The 19,281-nt window shown below is 46.3% G+C and overlaps 1 protein-coding gene across 2 annotated transcripts in view; it reads left to right on the top strand.

Annotated features, from left to right (window-relative positions):
- The window catches only part of RFX4 (regulatory factor X4), a 91,379-nt gene continuing 72,098 nt past the window's right edge, over nt 1-19,281 (top strand). For both annotated transcript variants that reach the window (XM_027668107.1, XM_027668114.1), the window contains exon 1: nt 1-408. In XM_027668107.1, the coding sequence (XP_027523908.1) occupies nt 366-408 (43 nt within the window). In that variant the 5' untranslated portion in view covers nt 1-365. The remainder of the gene's footprint in view (nt 409-19,281) is intronic.

Raw genomic sequence — 19,281 nt, forward strand, 5'->3', positions numbered from 1 at the left:
AGCTTTTCTTATTCAAAACAGCATCACAATGGGCTTCACATTGAGCCTTGCCACATCCCCATCTGAGTAGCAGCCATTCATCAGGCTGGCTGGCCTATCAATGACATTTCTCCCATCAGGGCTTCTATAAAATGATGCTTTTTCCCATGAAACATCCGCAAACATTTTGACGGGTCTGGCTTTGCCCTGCTGGATTACGGAGTGTCCCTCTCTCCCGCTCTACACCCCCCTCCCCAACTATCTGCCTCTGCCCTCCCTCCCCACCCCCTCGCCGTCACCCTGCTCCCTCTCCCCCGCGCATCTCTGAGATAGGGGCTCTCCACACCCCGGGACCTTGGGGCTCCCGTCCCGTCCATGGGAAGAGCATGCATTGCGGGTTGCTGGAGGAACCCGATATGGACTCCACAGGTAAGTCCCCCCCCCGCAGGCAGCGGGCTCCTCTCGCCCGTCAGGGAGGACTTTTTAACTTGACCGTGGCGGCGGGGGCAGCGCGGGCGGCAGCGGGGGGAGCTGCCCGCCGCACCGACCTCGCAGGCAAATGAGCCCGGGTGTGTGCGGGGGAGCGAGGTGCGGGGGCCGCGGAGGGGGAGCTCTCGCTCCTGGGCTGGAGGAGCCCTGCGGTTCCACTTGCAGTTACGATGGAGCAGAGGGTGGTTTTTCCTTTTTTTTTTTTTTTTATTCTTCATGCGCTGCCGGCCGGCAAACTAATTGCCCATCCTCTTCTAGTTTTAGACGCTCGCTTAGGTTTGATTAGAACCTTTCAGAGGGGAGAGAAAAGGAGGTTTATTAAGGAAGATGGTTGGTGGGCTAGGGCGAGCCCAGCACCGAGGTCGTCTTGTCCCACGGGCAGAGCCGAGACTGGGTCGATTTGGAGAGAAGGCAGTTTGGGGAAGGGCAGGGTGGGTCTCTCTCCCCGTACCCCCAAACGATGCCCTGGACGATCCGGCAAGCGGACAGGAGAAGGGCGGCTGGAGTCCCACCAGCAAGCGCCGCCAAAGGGGAGAAGCCCCGGCGGGAGGCTACGGGGACGGCCTTAGTGGAGAGGCCGCCGGCCTCGAGGGCCGCAATCCGCGTCCCGCCATCCGACGGCCGCCTCTGCCGCCCGGCCCGGCCCGGGGGCGGCGGCGGGGGACGTGGGGCGGCGGGTGCCGGCTCTGCCCGGGGCAGGGCTCAGGCCTAGGTCTGTCCCACTGCGGCTGTCAGCCGGCAGCCTCCCGAAACCGCGGGCCCGGCTCTCCCGCTCCCTGCCGCCGCCCTGCCCGTTCTCCCGCGGTTTCCAGCGGCCGCAAACGCTGCGCTCTGCCCGGGGCGCAGCCCCAGCGCTCCCGCGTGCAGCGGAGGGCAGGCGGCCGCCACGGTAACCTTTGAGATTTTCCTTTATTTTATTAGCACAGGAAAACACCCCCTCGTCCCTTTACTCCATCCCTTCCTCCATCTCCGCCTGCCTGCCTGCCCTCCCAGGCGTTTCTCAGGCGGACAGCTCGCACTTTAGGGACGGTCCCCGCTCTGCCCGCTCCTGATCTGCCCTGTCCCCTCCTGTAGCCGCTGCGCCGGCTATGACCGCCGTGCTGGGGGCAAGGTGGCCGGGGAAGTGGAGAGCTGAGCTGTCCCAGCCCCGCAGCCGGATCAGGTCCCCTCTGCCCTTCCCCGACGGCCTCGGTGGGCCGCGTTCCACCGGTCTTCGGGGCTCCGCAGCTCCGTCCCGGCTCCTCCGGCGTTGCCGGCGCCGTGCTGGTGCAGCTGGTGCGGGTGGGGACGGGCCAAGGGGCGATGGGGCAGGGTGGACCGGGCCTCGGAACCGCTTCGCTCCCTGCCATCACGAACCCCTCAAGGGCTCTCCCATCCCTGGCTTCCAAAGCAGCCCGATGGGCATTTTGTATAATTTAAATATTGATTCAAAAAAAAAAAAAAAAAAAGAGAAAAAAAGAGAGAAAGGGAGGGCGGGTTGCCCGACCCCACTCGGCTGTTCCTGCAGCGGTCCCGGTGCGGGGCGCTCAACGCACCGGGTGGGGTCGGCCCCTCTCCGGCCACCGGCGGCATCAGCCGGGTTTGGGCCACGTTTACTGCGGGGCCCCCAGGACTGTAAAAGCCCTGGCGGGCTGTTCCTGGGAGAAAGCGTTCGGCGGGGAAGGAATCGTTGTGTTCAGGTCAGAGCGTGTGCAGGAGTTAGTAGGGTGTTAGAGAAAGTTGCTCTCCTGTCCGGCGGCACTGCCGAGGTGGGGTTAAGGGAACGGGCGGCATCATCTCGTTGTCGAGTGGAACGGGTTTTTACGAAAAGAAAAAAATCGAACATAACAAAAACAACAAAAAAAAAGCCCGGCATTTTCTATTCCTCCTTTAAGAATTGTACATCCTCCAGCTGAGCCTCCGTACTATTCGTTCCTTTATTTCAGTATAGTTATAATAAATGGCAACATGATTGATTAAGATAATATTAATCAAAAACACTTTAGTCTTGCTAAACAGATGGCAAGAAAAGTGGAGCTTTGCAGTTGTCTCATTCAGACACCTTAACCTCCCTTTCAGAGGACTTAATCCAATTAGCTTTTCTCCTGAGTTTCAGTTGTTATGTAAAGATCCTTTTGCATTGTGGAGAAATATGGCTTCATTGAAAAAAATAAGTCATGTTTTAATTTATCCTCAACAGTTTTTCCCTAATCCAGCGGGATTAAAAAAAAAAAAATCACCCGCGATTCTAATTTTGAAGTAGGGGAATGGTTTCGTCCCTTCACCTTCCCCTAGCAGTGCCGTGTGCTTCCACCGAGTTTGGTTCCCGTTTCCCCAACCTGTAGAGTGACCCATGGGGACTGTCACCAAGGCCGAAGGGATTTCTGGCAGCCCGGGGTCTCGGGGAGCCCCCAGCTCATCCCGGGGCCCGGACAGCGGCAGCGCTCCCGCAGCAGCGCCCGGCCCCGACGGCCCGGCCTGGGCACGGCGCGGCGGCGCTGGCGAGGAGATGCCTTCGGAGCTCTCCCGTTGCCCTCAGGCCCGGCCCGGGGCCGGGGAGTGGGACACCCACCCCGGAGGGCCACACGCCCTTCTCGGTGAGTTTGCGGCATCTTTCCTCTCACCGTTTTGCCGCCGCCTTTAGCTGCGTCAGGCGCCCGCCCGCCCTCAGGGGTAGTTTCTTGTACTCGTACCTGCTGCCCCCAACCAGGCCGAGAGCCGTCGAGCCGTCGGGGGAAGTGTGCGGCCCCCTCTGGGGCTCCCCCGCCCCTCCGCTGTGGGGCACAAAGGGCTCATCCCGGGAGGGCCGTGTCTGGGTTTTGGGCTTGCTCCGCCTGCCCTGCGCTCGGCCCGGCTCTCACCCCCCAGCCCCGTCGGCAACCCGACACCTTTGTGCCCGGAGCCTGCGGGGAACTGCGGACCGCCGCACCAGGACCCCATCCCCGCCCCCGGCAAAGTGCACCGGCGGGGCTGGGTGCTCGGAGCCAGCGCCCAAGGGCGCCCCGAGGGGCGGCTGGGCCGGGGGAAGGAGGCTTTGCGGGCTACCCCGAGCATTAACAGCGGGTTTCCACAGCCGCAGCCCCCCCTAGTGACATCGGCACGGTGAGTGCGGGGCGCTGCCGGTGGGGCAGAGCTCTGGCCCCGGTGCTCAGCCCCCCCGCGCCGCCCCAAGGGAGCTCTCCCACGCAGGACGCCCCGCCGGGCTCTCAGGGGCGCCGCCCGGTCGAGAGCGGGGTGCGGGGCCGCGGGGCGGTGTGGATTTCCCGGGGGGCCGCCAACTTCTCTTCCCCGCGGCATCCGCGGGACAGCGCTCGCCGCCCCTCTCGCGGAGCAGGAGCCGAAGGAAACAGAGGCACGTTCTTGGGGCGCAACTTTTCTGCACAACTCAATAAATATCCCTCGTTATTTCAGTGTTGGAGCCAGGCAAAACCTCCACTGGTTTCCAGGCGCTAGATGGATGAGGTCCTTGGGACGTGAAGCTGAGACTTAGGAGCTGATCCAAAGCCCATTAAAATGAGCAGAAAGCTTTTCAGTGCGGTCAAGGACACTGGGATTAGGCCCTTAAAGCAGTTTGTTTGAACCACGAAAAGCTGGTTCCGCCGCCTGGGTTGAAAACTTTGTGACAGTGGCCAGATTTCAGTCTGTCTTCTTATCAACATAGACAGGTGTTGCAGCAGTGGTGGGTGACCTTTGCGACGAGCCTGCCATATAAAATGATCTAGCATATAAGCACTGATTGAAGGGAATTAATGGCTTTCATATCCTGGTTCAATTAATGAAATTACCAATAGTGGTAATAAGTACTTGAATGCTAGTTGGGAATGGAGCTGTGACATTTCAGAATGTATGTGTGATGCTGAGTTGTGGGATCCTGCATTCCAGTTTGTTTAATCCAAACGAATGGTTGGTTTTGCTTCTGAAAACTATTTGCTTTGCTTATTGCAACATAGTAAAGAGGAAACTTGCTATTGGCTTTTTCCCCCCTTACTTTCCTGGAGTACTTTTCATACTTAAACAAAAAAGTGACTTACTTTTATTGGAATAAGTAAAAAAAAAAAGTTCTTTACTGTTCTAGAATTTGTGTTTATAAAAGCTCTTATCTGCTGTGCAGTTAAGATGATCTAATGGTTCTTTGGAATTCTAAATTTGATATGATATGGAGATGCAAAAGAAATACCACTGGTCCTCTGTATAGTTAAACCTGAGTATTTATCCTATGTCATTTTGTATCTCATAAGCTTTCACACATGAAAGAAATGGAGCAGGGAAAAAAAAATCAACCCAATATAAAGTTTCTTTTTTCCTGCTGCCTGTGGAGATCCTGCAGGCAATGTTTGTGCTGAAGGGCCTGATCCTTGGCAGCTCCCTTTGCCTTCAGCAGCAGCAGAACTGGGATCTAAATGCAAGTCCCATCACCGGATTAGGTCTTCATTCCTGAGGGGGGTTTATTAACTTTGTAAAATCTGTAGGAACTTTTTTAGAGGTTTGTAATTTGGTCAAAATTTCCTTGAAATAAGAAGTTTATCTTCTAAGTCTGACTCAGAGAAAAGAACAATTTTATGATATATTTGTCTGCTAATGAATTAATTCTAAAATTCTTAGGGAGGAGGAATTGTGATACTTTTCACTGCTCTGCAATCTGTTATTTACCTGCAGTAGAGAAAAGGTCTTTAAACTGATGGAGAGAAAAAAGAACTAAAACAAATATTTGCATGAGAATAGCCAGAGAACTGTAGGAAACTATTTAATTTATTTAAGGTGCAGTTTAGGGTTTATAGTCCTCAAGATTTTATTTGAGTTGAACTCTTATTACAGAAGGGACTCTGGATTCAGACAGATAAAACTTTTGGGTTTGAGACTGTAAAGAAACCCATAGACTCAGTTGGTCTATCACTGTTACACCTTTGCTATAGCAAATGTACATTGAGCAAAAGATCTTCTTGAAATTAGAAGAGACCATTTTGTGCTAAGATACTTGTGATGCTGCTAGAACTGTCCCACATAAAGTCATTGGAATAGTATCCTGCTTCCAACAGGGTTTTTGGCTTGTTTGCTTTCAGAAAAAAGGTCTGGGTTTCAGCCAGTGATGCAGCGAGTGTGCAGGCAAGGAAGAAGGTTAGTGTAGCTGTAAAATCTGCAGCATCTCCAAATGTAAACACCTTTGCCTTCTTTCACCTTAACTTGCAACTGGTTTGCAAGTTAGGGCAACCATAAGGAAGTGCATCCCCTGGGATATGGTTTCCATACGTAGGATTTCACTGCAGCAAACTAAAGATCAAATCATGGGATCACTGAAATCCGCGTGGTGATGAAATGACAGTACCTCTTCACATCAAGACTTTTGAAGAGGTGGCCTTAAATGCAGCTGGGGCTTAATGGTTCATAACAATGCCTTGAGAGCAGTGGTGGGCTGTCATGTAACTAATACAAATATAAGGTCAGTTCTTTGGGGATACTTGATGTGACATTGGAGTCCAAATAATTAGCTCACAATTCTGTGAGCACTGAGGTTTGTGAATTTTTTAAGTTCACCCACTTGTCTGTTTCCCTGCATCTGGGCTGGATTTTCTATTTGTTTCATTGTGTCTGAAAATGAATACCCAGTGTGATCCAACCCTGCTGGAGCCCAGCACTCCAGCAGCCAGGGGATTTGATTGCTAACATACTAGTTAGGAAGATGGATAGCATAAAGGATATTTGATGGCTGAGCGATTCCATAGATAACAAGTGTAGGAAGGAAGAGTATGTGGTGATGATTAAGACAGTGGAGGCCCACATAGGTTTTTTAATATGTCTGTACTACGGGCACGTTTGCACACATCTTTCAGGTCCTACAGAATTATATATGTGTGCCAAAGAGTTTCTGTGAGCTTTTAAAACTGTGGTGCAATTTGCTGTTGGAGATGGGTCCTGATCCTGCAATGGCTTCACAAGGGAAACACCTGTTGAAGTCCATGTGTGTGCCTGGGAGGCGGCAGGTGCCCAGGGTTAGCACATAATGATCCCTCCCCACAGCTGGGAATGTGTAATAACTTAATTGTAGCTATTTTACATACATAACTAGCAGTACTAAGCTGTCTTAATTTACATTTATTTTTTCTCAAGAGATTTGCAGCAAGAACAGTTTGTTAGATATAAAATATTAGCCAGTCTTAGAAACTGCGCATTAAGTTGGCGTCAGAGTCTCTCTTGTTGTTGCAAGAGCTGTGGTTTCATTCTCTGTATATAAAGAAGTGTTGGTTAAATACTTTTGTCCATTCTTCCCTTTCTGATAAATTTGAAATTAGGAAAAAGTGGAGAGGGTTAAATATAGCTTTAGCTTTCACTGCACCCAGGAAGAGACAGCTCATTTGCAGCTCAAATTGCCCCAAGGCCGAAAAGCAGGACTCAGCACTGCCTGGTTTCCTTCACTTCAGCTACAGTTAAGCACTTTGTTTTCTTTTATTGGTAATTGAACTTAATTTCTCAGAGATGGAAGTTGTTATAGGAACCAAGGAGTTCATTCACACCTATGAATGATGTGTTCACAATTAATTAGCAGCTTATCCTGAGCATTTTTGTGCAGGATACCAAATATTATCGTAATGGCAAACAATATATGTTAGATAGCTGGCACATTCTCTGAACCTTACAGCCCTGGGGATTAGAGGCATTCATTTCAGAGCAGTAGGCTGGGTACATATGCTGGGATTTCATCAGTTTTCTGGTCTTGCTGTAGTCAGATGCTGTGATCATCGCTCTGACAAACTTCGTGCTGAAGCTTTCAGTGCTCATGAACCCCATGGCAGGAATTCAAACACTTAGAAACACAAAATCCTCTTCTCTAGGATCTTTGATTTGCTGAGATCATATCTAGGGGAAAAAAAAGGATATTTGCCTAGAATTAACGACTACAAGTTTTGAGTGTTAGAAATTACTGCCTTTTTTTTTTTTTTAAAGAATACAGTGTCTAGAAATAGAACTACTTGCCACTCACCTTCTCTTTTTTCTCTTTTTAAACTTACACTCCTTAGAATTATACTCTCAGACTCTCCTGGTTCCTTCAATGCAGCCATTTTCACTAGTTTGGCTACTTGGGGCAAAACTTACAGATGCTTGTATAAAGTCAGGTAAAATTCATTATATGAAACATCTTACATGCAAATACAAGTTTGCAAGGGAGATCTCCAAGTCAACAAAATAGACATGAGCTTTTTGTTCTTGTGTAGACCTGTAAATTCAGATATATCTTGTGCTACACTTGTAAAGCAATAAAATACCAGAAATGCAGTGACAAACATAATTAAAACTAGCAGGAAAAGCAAAAAGCAGAGGTAAATACAGATAGAACTGAATGTTAGAAAGGTTAACATATTTCCCTCCCCCCTACAACCCCCAAACATTTTAATTGCTGAACTATTTCAGAAGTGTTTAAACTACCTCAGCTACAGCTGGAGGGAGGTCCTAATTCACTAGTCACCTCTCATGAGAGGTCATCTAATGCTGGGAGAAACCACCTGTGCCCAGAGGTAGGACCCCCATGGTGACAGCAATGCATACCTGGTTGAAAAGACCCCACAGAACATCCTTTTCTACAACCAACCACACTTTTCAGCACTCTATAACAAAGGTACAATCTGTTGCAAAAGACCAAAAGTTCCTGTGTGGCAGAGGAAAAGCAAGAAAGGCTATATCTTTTCCTAATATTCTCAGATCTTACAGAAATAGACCATTTGTTTATTACAATTCATGGATGGTTGTAGGAAGTAGGAAAAATCCTATCCTTCATAGGGGAAAAAAAATTCTCAACCACCTGGCTTGTGTGATTCCCACTCTCATCTAACATTCTTTTTAACCATTAGCATGAGTCAGGATGTCCTAATTAAGCAAATGAGTATTTAATGCTGTTAACTACTAGCTACCCTACTCCTGACTGTTGCTCTCTCTGATGCTGTGAGGAAAGTAAAATCCTTCCTATTTCTTTATCCCTTAAAAAACTTAAGCGACATGAGGAAGTAAATATTCCTGGCTGGTCCTTAAGGTTGCAGTGGCCTGATAGACCCTTTAAAAAAATATGGAAGCTGAGTACTGCTCCATGAGTGCCCTGTGTCCAGGTACAGCAGTATCATGCTGTTCCGTGATGAGAGCTGCCTGCTCCTGTGATGGACGTTCCTGGGTGCATGGGCTCATGTCATGGCTGGAGGGAATGGGCTTCCATGCAGAGACTCACCCACCTCCCATTCGTTTCCGTGTTTCTCTCTGTTGGACTGGGCCAAGCAGTGGGCCAGAGATTTGCTGGCCAACACTGTTGGCATCCCGGGGGCAGCGGGAGAGGAGCTGTGTCCAGTGCTGTGTGTGAGACAGAGACCCGATCAGGGAAGACGTTGTGCAAGAGCCAGACCAGGAATTCTCGGCACGACAAGTCTGCAATGTGTGCCTTGTGTAAGTAAAAGGCTGCTTCTTTTGGGTCTCTTGGGGTCAAGGGTAGAATCAGCTATGTTTTAGTCATCAAGGAAACTTTGGCCTTAGGAGAGAAAGAGTGCAAATGACACATTTTCTAAACAGCGTGTTGTGTTTGCACGCCAGCCTGTGTCCCAGACGGGCCTCCTGGGTGCTCACTGTGTGACACCATAATGTCCTAACTCAAAGGAGGAGCGCTTAAGAGACTTACGAGATCCATGGCAGACCAGGGCAGCAGCCAGGTAAGATTCACTCTGTGCCCTTTGCAGGCTGAGAGCAGGGACTGCTCCCAGAAAGGTGCCCTGTTCCTTTCTCCCAAGCAGTGGCAATAACACATCCTGCTGGTTGGGCTGACTGGCTAGCACAGGTTTCCCAAAGTTTCTCTCTCCTAAATGTAGAGTCACAGGAACAATACTGGTGCAGGGGCCCCTCTAATGCAAACATTTTTTAAAATCAGTTGTGGTAGGGGTAACAAATGGCCTCCATTGTAACCAAGTGGGGAGGACTGCATTTACAGAGCGGTTTAATCACATGGATGGAGCAGTGTGTTCACCTCTCCTTCTTGCTAGGTCATTTCCACTTTGAGCTCTGCAAACAGACCGTCTATTGAGCAGTTAGTATTCAGTCCTGAATATTCAATACTAGACTCTTGTTTTGGTGAGTCTTGGGCAAAAAAAGAAGGAGGAAAGAAGACTTCTCTTTTTTCTCATGTTCCCTCCCTGAGTTTGTTTTGCATATTGTTCAGCAGAGACTGGAGACTTCTCAGAAAAGCCAGGCTCCTGGTTTTAAAAGGACTGGTCTACTTTTATAATACTTTCTAAGGGGAGGGAGGACACAGTGTGGAAGGGACTAAATTCATACAAGGTTTACAAATCTGTGAGTCTAGGCACACTGGGACCTGGCAAAGACTTTTTGTCAACCCCATTTAGACTATAAAATTAATAGCATGAAATGCTTGTTCAGTATACACAGAATAGTTCAAAGAGGTACCAGTCTTTGCAGGGGTATGTTATGATGATTTGTTGATGTCCCCTCTGCTAGTTTTGGTAGGTAGATATTCTCTGGGTGCAGCCTGAGAGCTGAAAGAAGCAGTGTTCGTTTCTATCTGCTGTGCCATATTTGTCCACAAAATGTTTGTGAATAATGTGATGGCTGCATCATTTGAGAGTAGTGAGCAACAGCTAGATCTGGAATAGATATCCATAAAGTGAGGAAAGGTGGCCACCATTTGAGTAAATGTAGTGTCTCTTACCTTTGATTCATATTCTTTTTCGGTCAAGTGATTGTCTCTTTCTTGCTGCTATGACTATGTCCTGACAATTGAGGTTTTTTTGTACATATGTGTCTGTCATCTTATGTTCTTTCAATCTGCCTTACTGGATACTGTTTCTAATGAGAAATATTTACTGTAGCCCCATTCCTTCAGGAGCTCACCTCTTTTCTCCCAGTTTAAAAAAAATATCCTCTCTATAGTTACTTTATTTTCTTCTATCCTTTATTTCTGACCATGCCCTTTTCTTTCTCATTCATTCTTTTGTTTCCTTTCCTTTTCTTTTTCTTCTCCTTTCCAATAGCCAGACTTCTCCCTCTTCTCTTGTCTCTCTGAGCCCCACAACCAGGGTTTTGTGTATCCTCCACCCATATCTCACATCTTTTCATTTTGTCATCTTTGTGGGCCTGTCTTACTGATGTACTGCTGCCTCTGTGCCAAATTGGCCTGTCTGCTGGATTCATCAGCTCCTGAGGCAGAGGGGAAATGTTTCATGGGTACTTGATGCAAATTCTGCTTCTTGTTGAGTCACAGCCTTCCTGTTCAGCCGAATGACTCCAGCCTTGTGTACTGGTGAAGAAGAGCTGAATTAAGGACTTGAGGACTTTATGTCTTCTGATACACACTGATGAACTGAGGGGTAGTGGCAGCAGCTGGAAATGTTTAACCCAAAAGCTAATGAGCCGAGACTGCTGCAAGGTGTGAGTATAAGACATGTTGTGCAAGATACCCAGAAATTAAGTCCTATGAGCTCTCTTGTGGGTCTCACATTAATTCTATAGCATAAGAAGTTAGTGCTATCTGGGGCACAAAGGGCATCAAGAAATGCTGAGCTTTTTTCTGGGAAAGAATAGGTCTGGCATTGATCAAGAGGGATGTTTGCATTTCTTTGGAAGGAAACATTACAGCTAAATCAGAGACAACGATAGCGTTTACACTGATTTTTGCAGTAGACCCTGAAGGACTGAGGAGCTATAACGCAACATGTTGTGGAAGCATGAGGGTACACTTTGTTGTGTGTAGAGTTGGTACTTGGAAGGCACACGATGTGTGTGATGATCTTTACTGATTAAAAGATTGGCTGCATGTTGCACAGAAAGTTAAAGTTCAGCTCTGGGAGAGCTGAATTGGTCAGATACTGGTGTCACTAGCTTAAGTGATCCTAGGGGAACGTGAGGAAATGTCACTGCACTGAAATCAGACCAAGCGAGGTTTGCTTTGCCGTTACATGAGTAATGGCCTTGATGAAGCAAAGCCAAGTGGCCATTTACTGGTCTGGTGAAGCTTCCTTTTCAAAATAAAACAATAGATAGCATCTGTGTGTGACTGGGAGAGAAAAAGGGCTACTCCCTAATTATCATGCATATTGAGTTGGAAATGCAATAGCAATATGTTTTGTGATTCCAGAGAGGGGAACAGGTAGGACTTCACAAGTCTTGTCTGATGAATGCTCGAGGCTACCCAAAACACCAGAATCAATATGCAAAGAAATCTTATATTCTAGGGTTATTGAGGGTGCTTATCTACACTTGGGGTACAGTTTCTTAACAAGGAGCATTGTTGGTAGAGCACTTAAATGAAAGTATCACATTTAAATGAACTTCTGCACAGTGCAAAGGGTAAGCAGAATGCAACATCTCATAAATTCCAATTTTCCTGCCGAAGTATTCTGGAGGAGTTAAATAATGAACTGTCATGCTTTTTATTATCAGTTTAAATATGGTATGCCAATTTTATATACTTTATCAAACAGTTTAGTAGAAAATCAGTACTAGGACCAAAGACCTGGTTAAAAAAAGAAAAAAAGAGCTCTCTCACATTCAAGAGAATCATTCTTTGCATTCTTATGATATCAAGGCGAATCTTCACAATGCTTTACCACAATCCCAAGTCAAAGAAAAAGAACAAAACCATTCCCGCCAACATCCAGTAAGTTCCCTGGGCCAATGTCCATTAACCCTGAAATAGTTCCAATAGAATTGTATGCCAAGAAATAAGAACAAAAGAAAGGACTGAAACAAGAGTGCCTGACATTTTGCCCTGCTGGAAATGAAATAAAAAGTTAGATTAGCGAACAAAACACCAAGGTATCTGGCAGCTTGTCAGGGAAGCGGCTCTGCCATCTGCACCAAGGCCATGTGTCACTGTCATCCCTGAGGAGAAGATCTCTTGGAAGAACAGAAGATGGCTATCCAGGACCAAGGAGGACACTGGCATGATTTCCTGTGGAGCTTGAAGAGGTTCCTGACAGCTCACACACACTGACTGAAGGGAGTGTGCCTTGCTGGCCGATAGCACCGGATGACACGCTGAGGAGCAAAACTAGGCTCTGTATGGCAGGTCCTCCTCAATGGTCAGAGAGGAGCTGGTTTGTGAACTAGGAGTGTCTATGTGCTGAAGGAATCAGAGGGAACAGCAGCTGGATGATGGCCCTGACATGGTCTCGCAAACCTTTCGTTTGATAGTGAAGAGGAGGGAGATTTTGATTACATCACCTGTGAAAACATATGTCTTAGAAAATTCCCGTGTGTGTGATTGGCTGTCCCAAATAGCTTGTTCTGCTTGATTTTGGTTTACAGGGGGTTTAATGCCCTTGATGGGAGCCAGTGGCTGCCAAGCCCTGTCGTGTTACAGGCACACAGTTGTTCATTACATTGTGCAGAGAGTAAGGCAGAAGATATTGTTCAGGTCTTGTTTTTGCAGTAGATTGAGGTTTTGAACATAAAGCGATTTTTGTTTGTTTTCTTTCAAGCAGTGTGGGTCTTTAAAAGCTTTAAATGTGCTGCTGCAACCAACCTGAAGAGAACTCCAGCAGCATTGAACTTCTCAGGTGGCAGATGTGCCTGTAACCAAGAGTGCTGTGCTGCAAAGTGTGAGAGACACAGAACAGGAATCCTGCTTCTACTCAGGCTAAATGTTATGTACAGCAGGTACTAGAATAGGCTTTTAATAGTTTGAGGGTCAGACTTCAGGTTTATCTCATAATCATTACTCCTGAGAGAAAGGGATCATCTCTTTTGCCTTTAAGGGACTTTTAAACTAGTGGTTTGTCTTCTAAGGTGATATGACAAATTGATCCAAGACTCCAAAGTGCTACAAGGTGTAGTCTCCACTTGCATCAGTCAAAATATTAGACATACTGGCTAATTTTTTCTTTACTTTCATATAGCATTTAGAAATTAGATTTTCAGCCCACTAAGGGATGGCCAAAACAGGCAGACTGCTCAGACAATATGAATTTAACAGCTGTAGAGGTTAGAAGTTCTCTGTCCACAGCAACGGTGCAACACAGCAGGAACAGTGTCTGTGGAGTGCTGGCATATCTCAGACCATGTTCAGCAAGATCAGCTCTGAAGAGAAAAGCTTGAGGAATCATGCAGACCTCAGCACTTACTCTGAGACAGACAAAAGAAGAAATTCTTAGGGCAGTGATGGTTTCCTCAATAAGAAAAGATATAGAGTATCATCCTATCAACTCCAATGAAAAATATTATATTAACATAGTACCATGGGCTATCAAACTGGAAATGAGTGGTTCCACAATCTTCAGTCAGCCTCTTGAGCTTTTGAGTTACTGCTTTTACCTGCTAAACCTGCTGTCTGCAACCACTTTCTCTTGGTCTAACAGATCAGATGAGCAGCAAGGCAGTATTGCTGGCCAGCTCAGTACTGAGACACTTGGCAAAGAGATGCTGTGGGAAGAGATGAGTAACTCTTCCCTCTGAGAACAACGAACAAATAACTCAGAGGGGTGCTAAGACTCTGTATGCATGAGAGGAGTTCCTCCTCTGTCACTGGAACTGTAAAATTAAGCCTGTCATCACTTCTGAGTATTCATTTTTCCAACATGTCCTCTTGTAAATCCACTAAAATTTGGTTGTCCCTTTGTATTTTATATACCTTTGCTCACAGCTACTTACTAGTGGGTTTTTTCTACATTTGCCTTGAAAAACTGGGGAAAAAATTACAAGAGCAACCATGAATGCAAATAAGGCACTGGACTGTGGCAGCTGTGCCATCCAAGTTGGTATATGGCTAAGGCAGTGGTTTGGGTCCTAACAAATCTTTTATTCTTATTCCAGTGATAACTACTTCAGTGACAAGCAAACTTATGTGAAAGAAATGCTGGTCCATGTGCAGCACCCTAAGTAATTGTGCCATGCTTATTTGTGAATTGCTTTAAAATTTGGAGTAGGAGAGCCAATTTAGAGCTGAAGGCATCTGAGAGGGATTTTCATGCCATTGCTAGGGCTGTGGTGAAACAAATGATTGTGCAAACTGATACTGTGATTACAAAAAGCCTTGACTATCTCTCTAGGACATGGGAATTCTCATACAATTTCAGAAAAAATAGCAATTCACAGTTATGCCAGTGATACGACCACATCCAGATCAGAGGATATGGCGTAACTGGAGAAAACCAGTACTGCTTACACCACTGTAGGGAATGAGGTGAGCAAAATGCAGCTCAGATTAGGAGACCACAGAGTCTCATTCTGCCTGTAAAACCTCTTAATCTCCTTTCAGGGTGCACACACATGCCCTCGGGGCTGCAGCCAGTGGCTCTGGGTACACTTGCCTACCAGCGATGCGGCACAGCCCCTCCAGTAGGTTTTGGCATCCTATTTGGGTGCTAAGCAGGACACAGTGCCTCACAAAGGCCAGAGGAGATTCTGCTTACAGGTTGTGCTATTACTGAGCAACGCTTAGCCCCCTTGGCAGGACAGGAGAAGCAGAAGCCACTGCCAACTGCAATCAGGCCCACCTCCTCTTCTCCTCCACAGAGCCTGAGTGGCTCTTGCACTGCTCCTGCTATGGCGACGCACATGAGGGAGCAATGGGTGCTTTCTGTTCTGGGCTGCAAATATGCTAAGCCAATAACCACTACAAACGAGGGAGTAATTATCTCATTTAATGTACTGGCATTACACAGGCACCTCTGCTGTATTTCTCTCACTCAACTGAGGCTCTGTAGGGAGAAGCCTTTCAAAGGTGTCTTCTAGGAGCAAACCCTTCCTTCTGAAGAAGTTAGCATGTCAAAATAACCTGTCAAAGTTATATTTGATAAACATTTGTGCTTCTCATTTCTGAAAGTTCATGTAAGCTCCTGCCACTGAGCAGCTCTTGTGTGTTTCCATCTGTTTTGGGGAATACTGGGTGTGTCTTGCCAGCTCAATGTTTGAAACACCATACAAATAAAAATATGCTTGTTGGTGTGAAGAGAAGAGCCTTGGTAGGGACAGGGCAAAGCTACACAGGCCTCTGTTCTGCCTGCTTTTGAAAACAAGTTCAGTTTAAACTTCTGTTGTTAAAAGTGTGGTGGGCACATTTAATGGAGGTGGAATACTCTTGTGCTTGAGGCTCAGTGGATATGTCAGTCTTAGCAAGATAAGGATCAAAAAGAGGAAAGTCAAAATGAGGGCCAGAAGTAGTTCCATACTTCTTTTTTAATCCATTTTTCAGCATTTTATTGGGAACAATTTGTTATTTTTTTTGTGTCACAGTAAGTTATTCTGCCAGAAAATTGACACTGGAAAAATTATTGTAATTTGAATAACCATATCCTTTCCCTCACGTAGGAATCCTGCAGAAGACACAATGTGTTTGTATTCAGTAGTGCACAAAATTATATAGCTAAAGTTTGAAGGCTGAGGAGCATAGTTGTGTGTTTTACTATAATTCACTCTTGATCTTTGGGAAATTAAATAGTTGACCTTATATTTAAAGATGCAGCTTCAAAACGCCATTAAAAACAGTATTTGCTTTCTTTGCTAATAGGATTGTGATAGTTTCCATACTGTATCACAGTCCAGAATTATCAGCATGTGACTATACTACATTTTACTACTAGGTATTAATAAACATATTTACTTTGCCTTGATTTTTTTTGACTAGTGTTGACCCTTGCTCCAACCACCGTCCCAGTACAACTGAGGGTACGATATGCTGGGGCTTAGGATGGGAAGGAGTCCCTGAGAACAGAGAGAGGAAATGCCTTAATGCTTGATACACTGAAAATGCAGTGAGTGAAAATACAGCCTGTATTAGACGGGATATATTTTCTTTTGCTCTCGCAAGCATCTCCCACTAGAAATTTTGAGTTTCTCGTGTTATGTTAATGATTCACCACTTTGTGAAGCCTGATACGCACTTCTGCTCCGTCGATGCCTGAACTCTCCATTACTCTGTGACTGTTTCTGATGTGAAAACCTGTCTGTGAGAAGTTTATAAGGTCCAAGTGCAATAATTCAGGCTTTAATCACTTTAAAGCTTCCATACCACGTGACTCAATGTGTGTTTAGAACAGTGGAGTAATATGATTGGTGTTAGCCTTGGGAGCAAGTGATGGACCCTGAGCCTAGTGACGCCAGGGGTTTACTATGGGTCTTTTCCTGCAGCTCTGCAGCCAGACTGCCTGGGACAGGCCCCAGTGTGGCCCAGTTGTACATCCACGTGTCGTGAGGAAAAGAGAATTTGACATACAGAGGGCTTTACCCAGCGTGTTTGTTATGCTGGAGCAGGATCTAATGCTATTAACTCTTACAGAGCTTCTAAAAGTTAGATTTAGTTTTGACTTTAGATTTTGTTTGCTCTGCCTCTTTCTCCTATTTTTTTTTCTTTTCTTTTTTCTTACTTGGTTTTATTTTAGGCAGATGCTATCATATCTGCAATTTGCAGGCTGCTGAAGGGAATATTTAAAATTTTAGCAAAACTGTGGCTGTATTTTTATTTTCTTTTAATACCTGAAGACATTGTTAATAATATGGGGAGTTTAAAACCCTGTAAAAATGCTTTTCATTACACAAACAGTAAAAAATTTCTACTTATAAAATGAAGATATTTATTAGAACATGTATTTATTTATTAATACTTAAATAATTTGGTTTATGAGATAATATAACCTTTAAATGGTTAGTTGGTGTTGTCACGTTTTGTCATCTGCCACATAATTTGACAAATTTGCCATAAACTCCCTGACATTTTTGCTCAAAGAGTTAGTTTTCTTCTTTCTTTGGTGCTAGACAGGTCATGTATCTTTTCAGACTTGAAGAATTTCTGTCAGCTATTTAAATGCAAGGCCACAAAGAGAAAGCCAGACTCAGGCTGCAGCAAGCTCAGCCGGGGTGATTCAGGACCAAAAGAGTTGCAGCACATACTTAAACAGTAAATGTGCCCTACTCCAGACTGTATCCATCAGTGTAAACTGTGTTCTTTGCCAACGGAAAAGGTGGATGTGTGCAATTATCAGAGACAGTAAGTGCAGGATGGCGAGAATTGTTATCAAGTGACACTTAAAAAGTTTTTTTTCCCCTACTACTTAGACAGGGAATGTGACTAAAAATGGCTGCTGCCAGTTCCCTGCTGCCGAGGGAAGAGGATGCGTCCCAGCTTCCCAGCTCTCGGTGCCGGGAGGAAAAGAAAGGGCAGAGCTGGGCATCGGTCTCTCCTTGGTGCTAATGGCAGCTGCCTTTGCTTTTACTCCCTGCAGCTGGGCTCAGAGCCAAGGGAATTACATACAGCCGTGGCTGTGTGCTGAAAGGAGGAGGAGGAGGAGGAAGGGTAATCTTTCTCAAGGCTTCTTGCACCTCTCTCTGATGTTGCCCTCGGCAGCAGGTTTCTCTCCACCTTGCAGGGATCTGGGAGGATCCACGCTCCTGCCCTCCAGTCCAGGGTACTAAAATGGGACAGGAGAGATACTGTTTGCTCCATTTTGGGGCAGTAAAAGAAATCTGACACAAAGCAGCCGTATCGTTGTGTTGGCCCTCAGACAAGGAGGTGATACACCCCCACCCGAGGGAGCTGAGCAACATGAGCAGGGAAAGCCTCGAAGATGAGTCACCACAGGCTTGTGGGTTAATAACAGGTCAGAGGCTGATCAGACGGCCCAGGCATCACTGGCAAGTTTTACATTGTGGTGTCGGCAACATTAAAGTGATTTTTATACAAAGCTGTGTTGAATTTGACGGGAGGAGAAATACCCTTTAAAAAATCTATTGACAACACGTATTATTTTTGCTTATTTTCAGGGAAGTGCCTCAAAGGAGCAGGCTGTAGGGAAGAGGCAGTGTAGTTGTGAGGGACCTTAGGCACAAGGCAGTTTGATGGTGAATGAATAAGATGCACACAGGGACATGCTTGTACTGATGAAGGCAGAACCACAGCATGTTCCCCCTGTGAATACCTCGGCAAAGAGGCAGAGGGAAGGGAATAGTCTGGAGGTGCCACAACACTGCCTGAAAACCAGAAGTTCACAAAGTAACAGCACCTGAAGTCTTGTGGCAGGGCCTGGAAGTCAACCTTGAAGAGTTCTCAGCAGATGCTTTCTGATGTCCTGCACAGGTGCAATCGTCCCTTTTGGTTGTCTCTGGGTCACTGGAGAGTGTGTGTAAAGAGCAATACGTACAAATTTGTGCAACTGCCTGGGTTTAAAAAGCATTTTTTCTGTAGGATGTATTTGGTCATGACTAATCGTCTATCTGTTTATTGGCATCCAGTGCCGAAATGAAGTCATACCAACTTCTACAAACCAGATGGGCAGCTTTCCCAAGACACTGGGTTCCTGCTTTCCCTTCAAGTCTGCTGCTGTGATGGGCTTTGCTGGCTGGTAGATTGCTGCCTGCGCTGTGCAGGTATCCTGATGTGTCTGGAGTGGGGGGCTCATGGAATGGAATCCGAAGCCATTTCCATGTCTTTGAAGGTGTTTCTGGCTCTGGCAGTTTGCTGACAGCGAGGTCTGTTTCCCCTTATTTCTTGTGCATCTCTTCACTCAGCGGGGTTGTTTCCTGTTGTAACTTGTGGTGTTCCCTTGCTGCCTTCTCACCTATCCCTTCTTTTTTGTGCTTTGTCTGCAGGGAGCTCTATGAGCATAAGCTCATTTCTGACCATGTTCACGCCCTTGAAAAATAGCCTTCTGAGGGAAGTCAGTTTATTGTAGCAACACCCAGGGATTCCAGACAAACTCAAGGACTCATATTTCATACTTTGTCCAAGGAAACACATAAGAAGGTGTAACTTTTGCCCTGAAGATCTGTAAATTCTGCTGAGTCTGGTGCATCCTCTAAAGTCATCAGGGGATGTAAGTTATAGCTTCCAGAAAGAACAGCAGAGTCAAATCAATGTAATGC

The sequence above is a fragment of the Corapipo altera genome, unplaced genomic scaffold (assembly GCF_003945725.1).
Source record: "Corapipo altera isolate COAL_440 unplaced genomic scaffold, ASM394572v1 1, whole genome shotgun sequence".
Classification (NCBI taxonomy): domain Eukaryota; kingdom Metazoa; phylum Chordata; class Aves; order Passeriformes; family Pipridae; genus Corapipo; species Corapipo altera.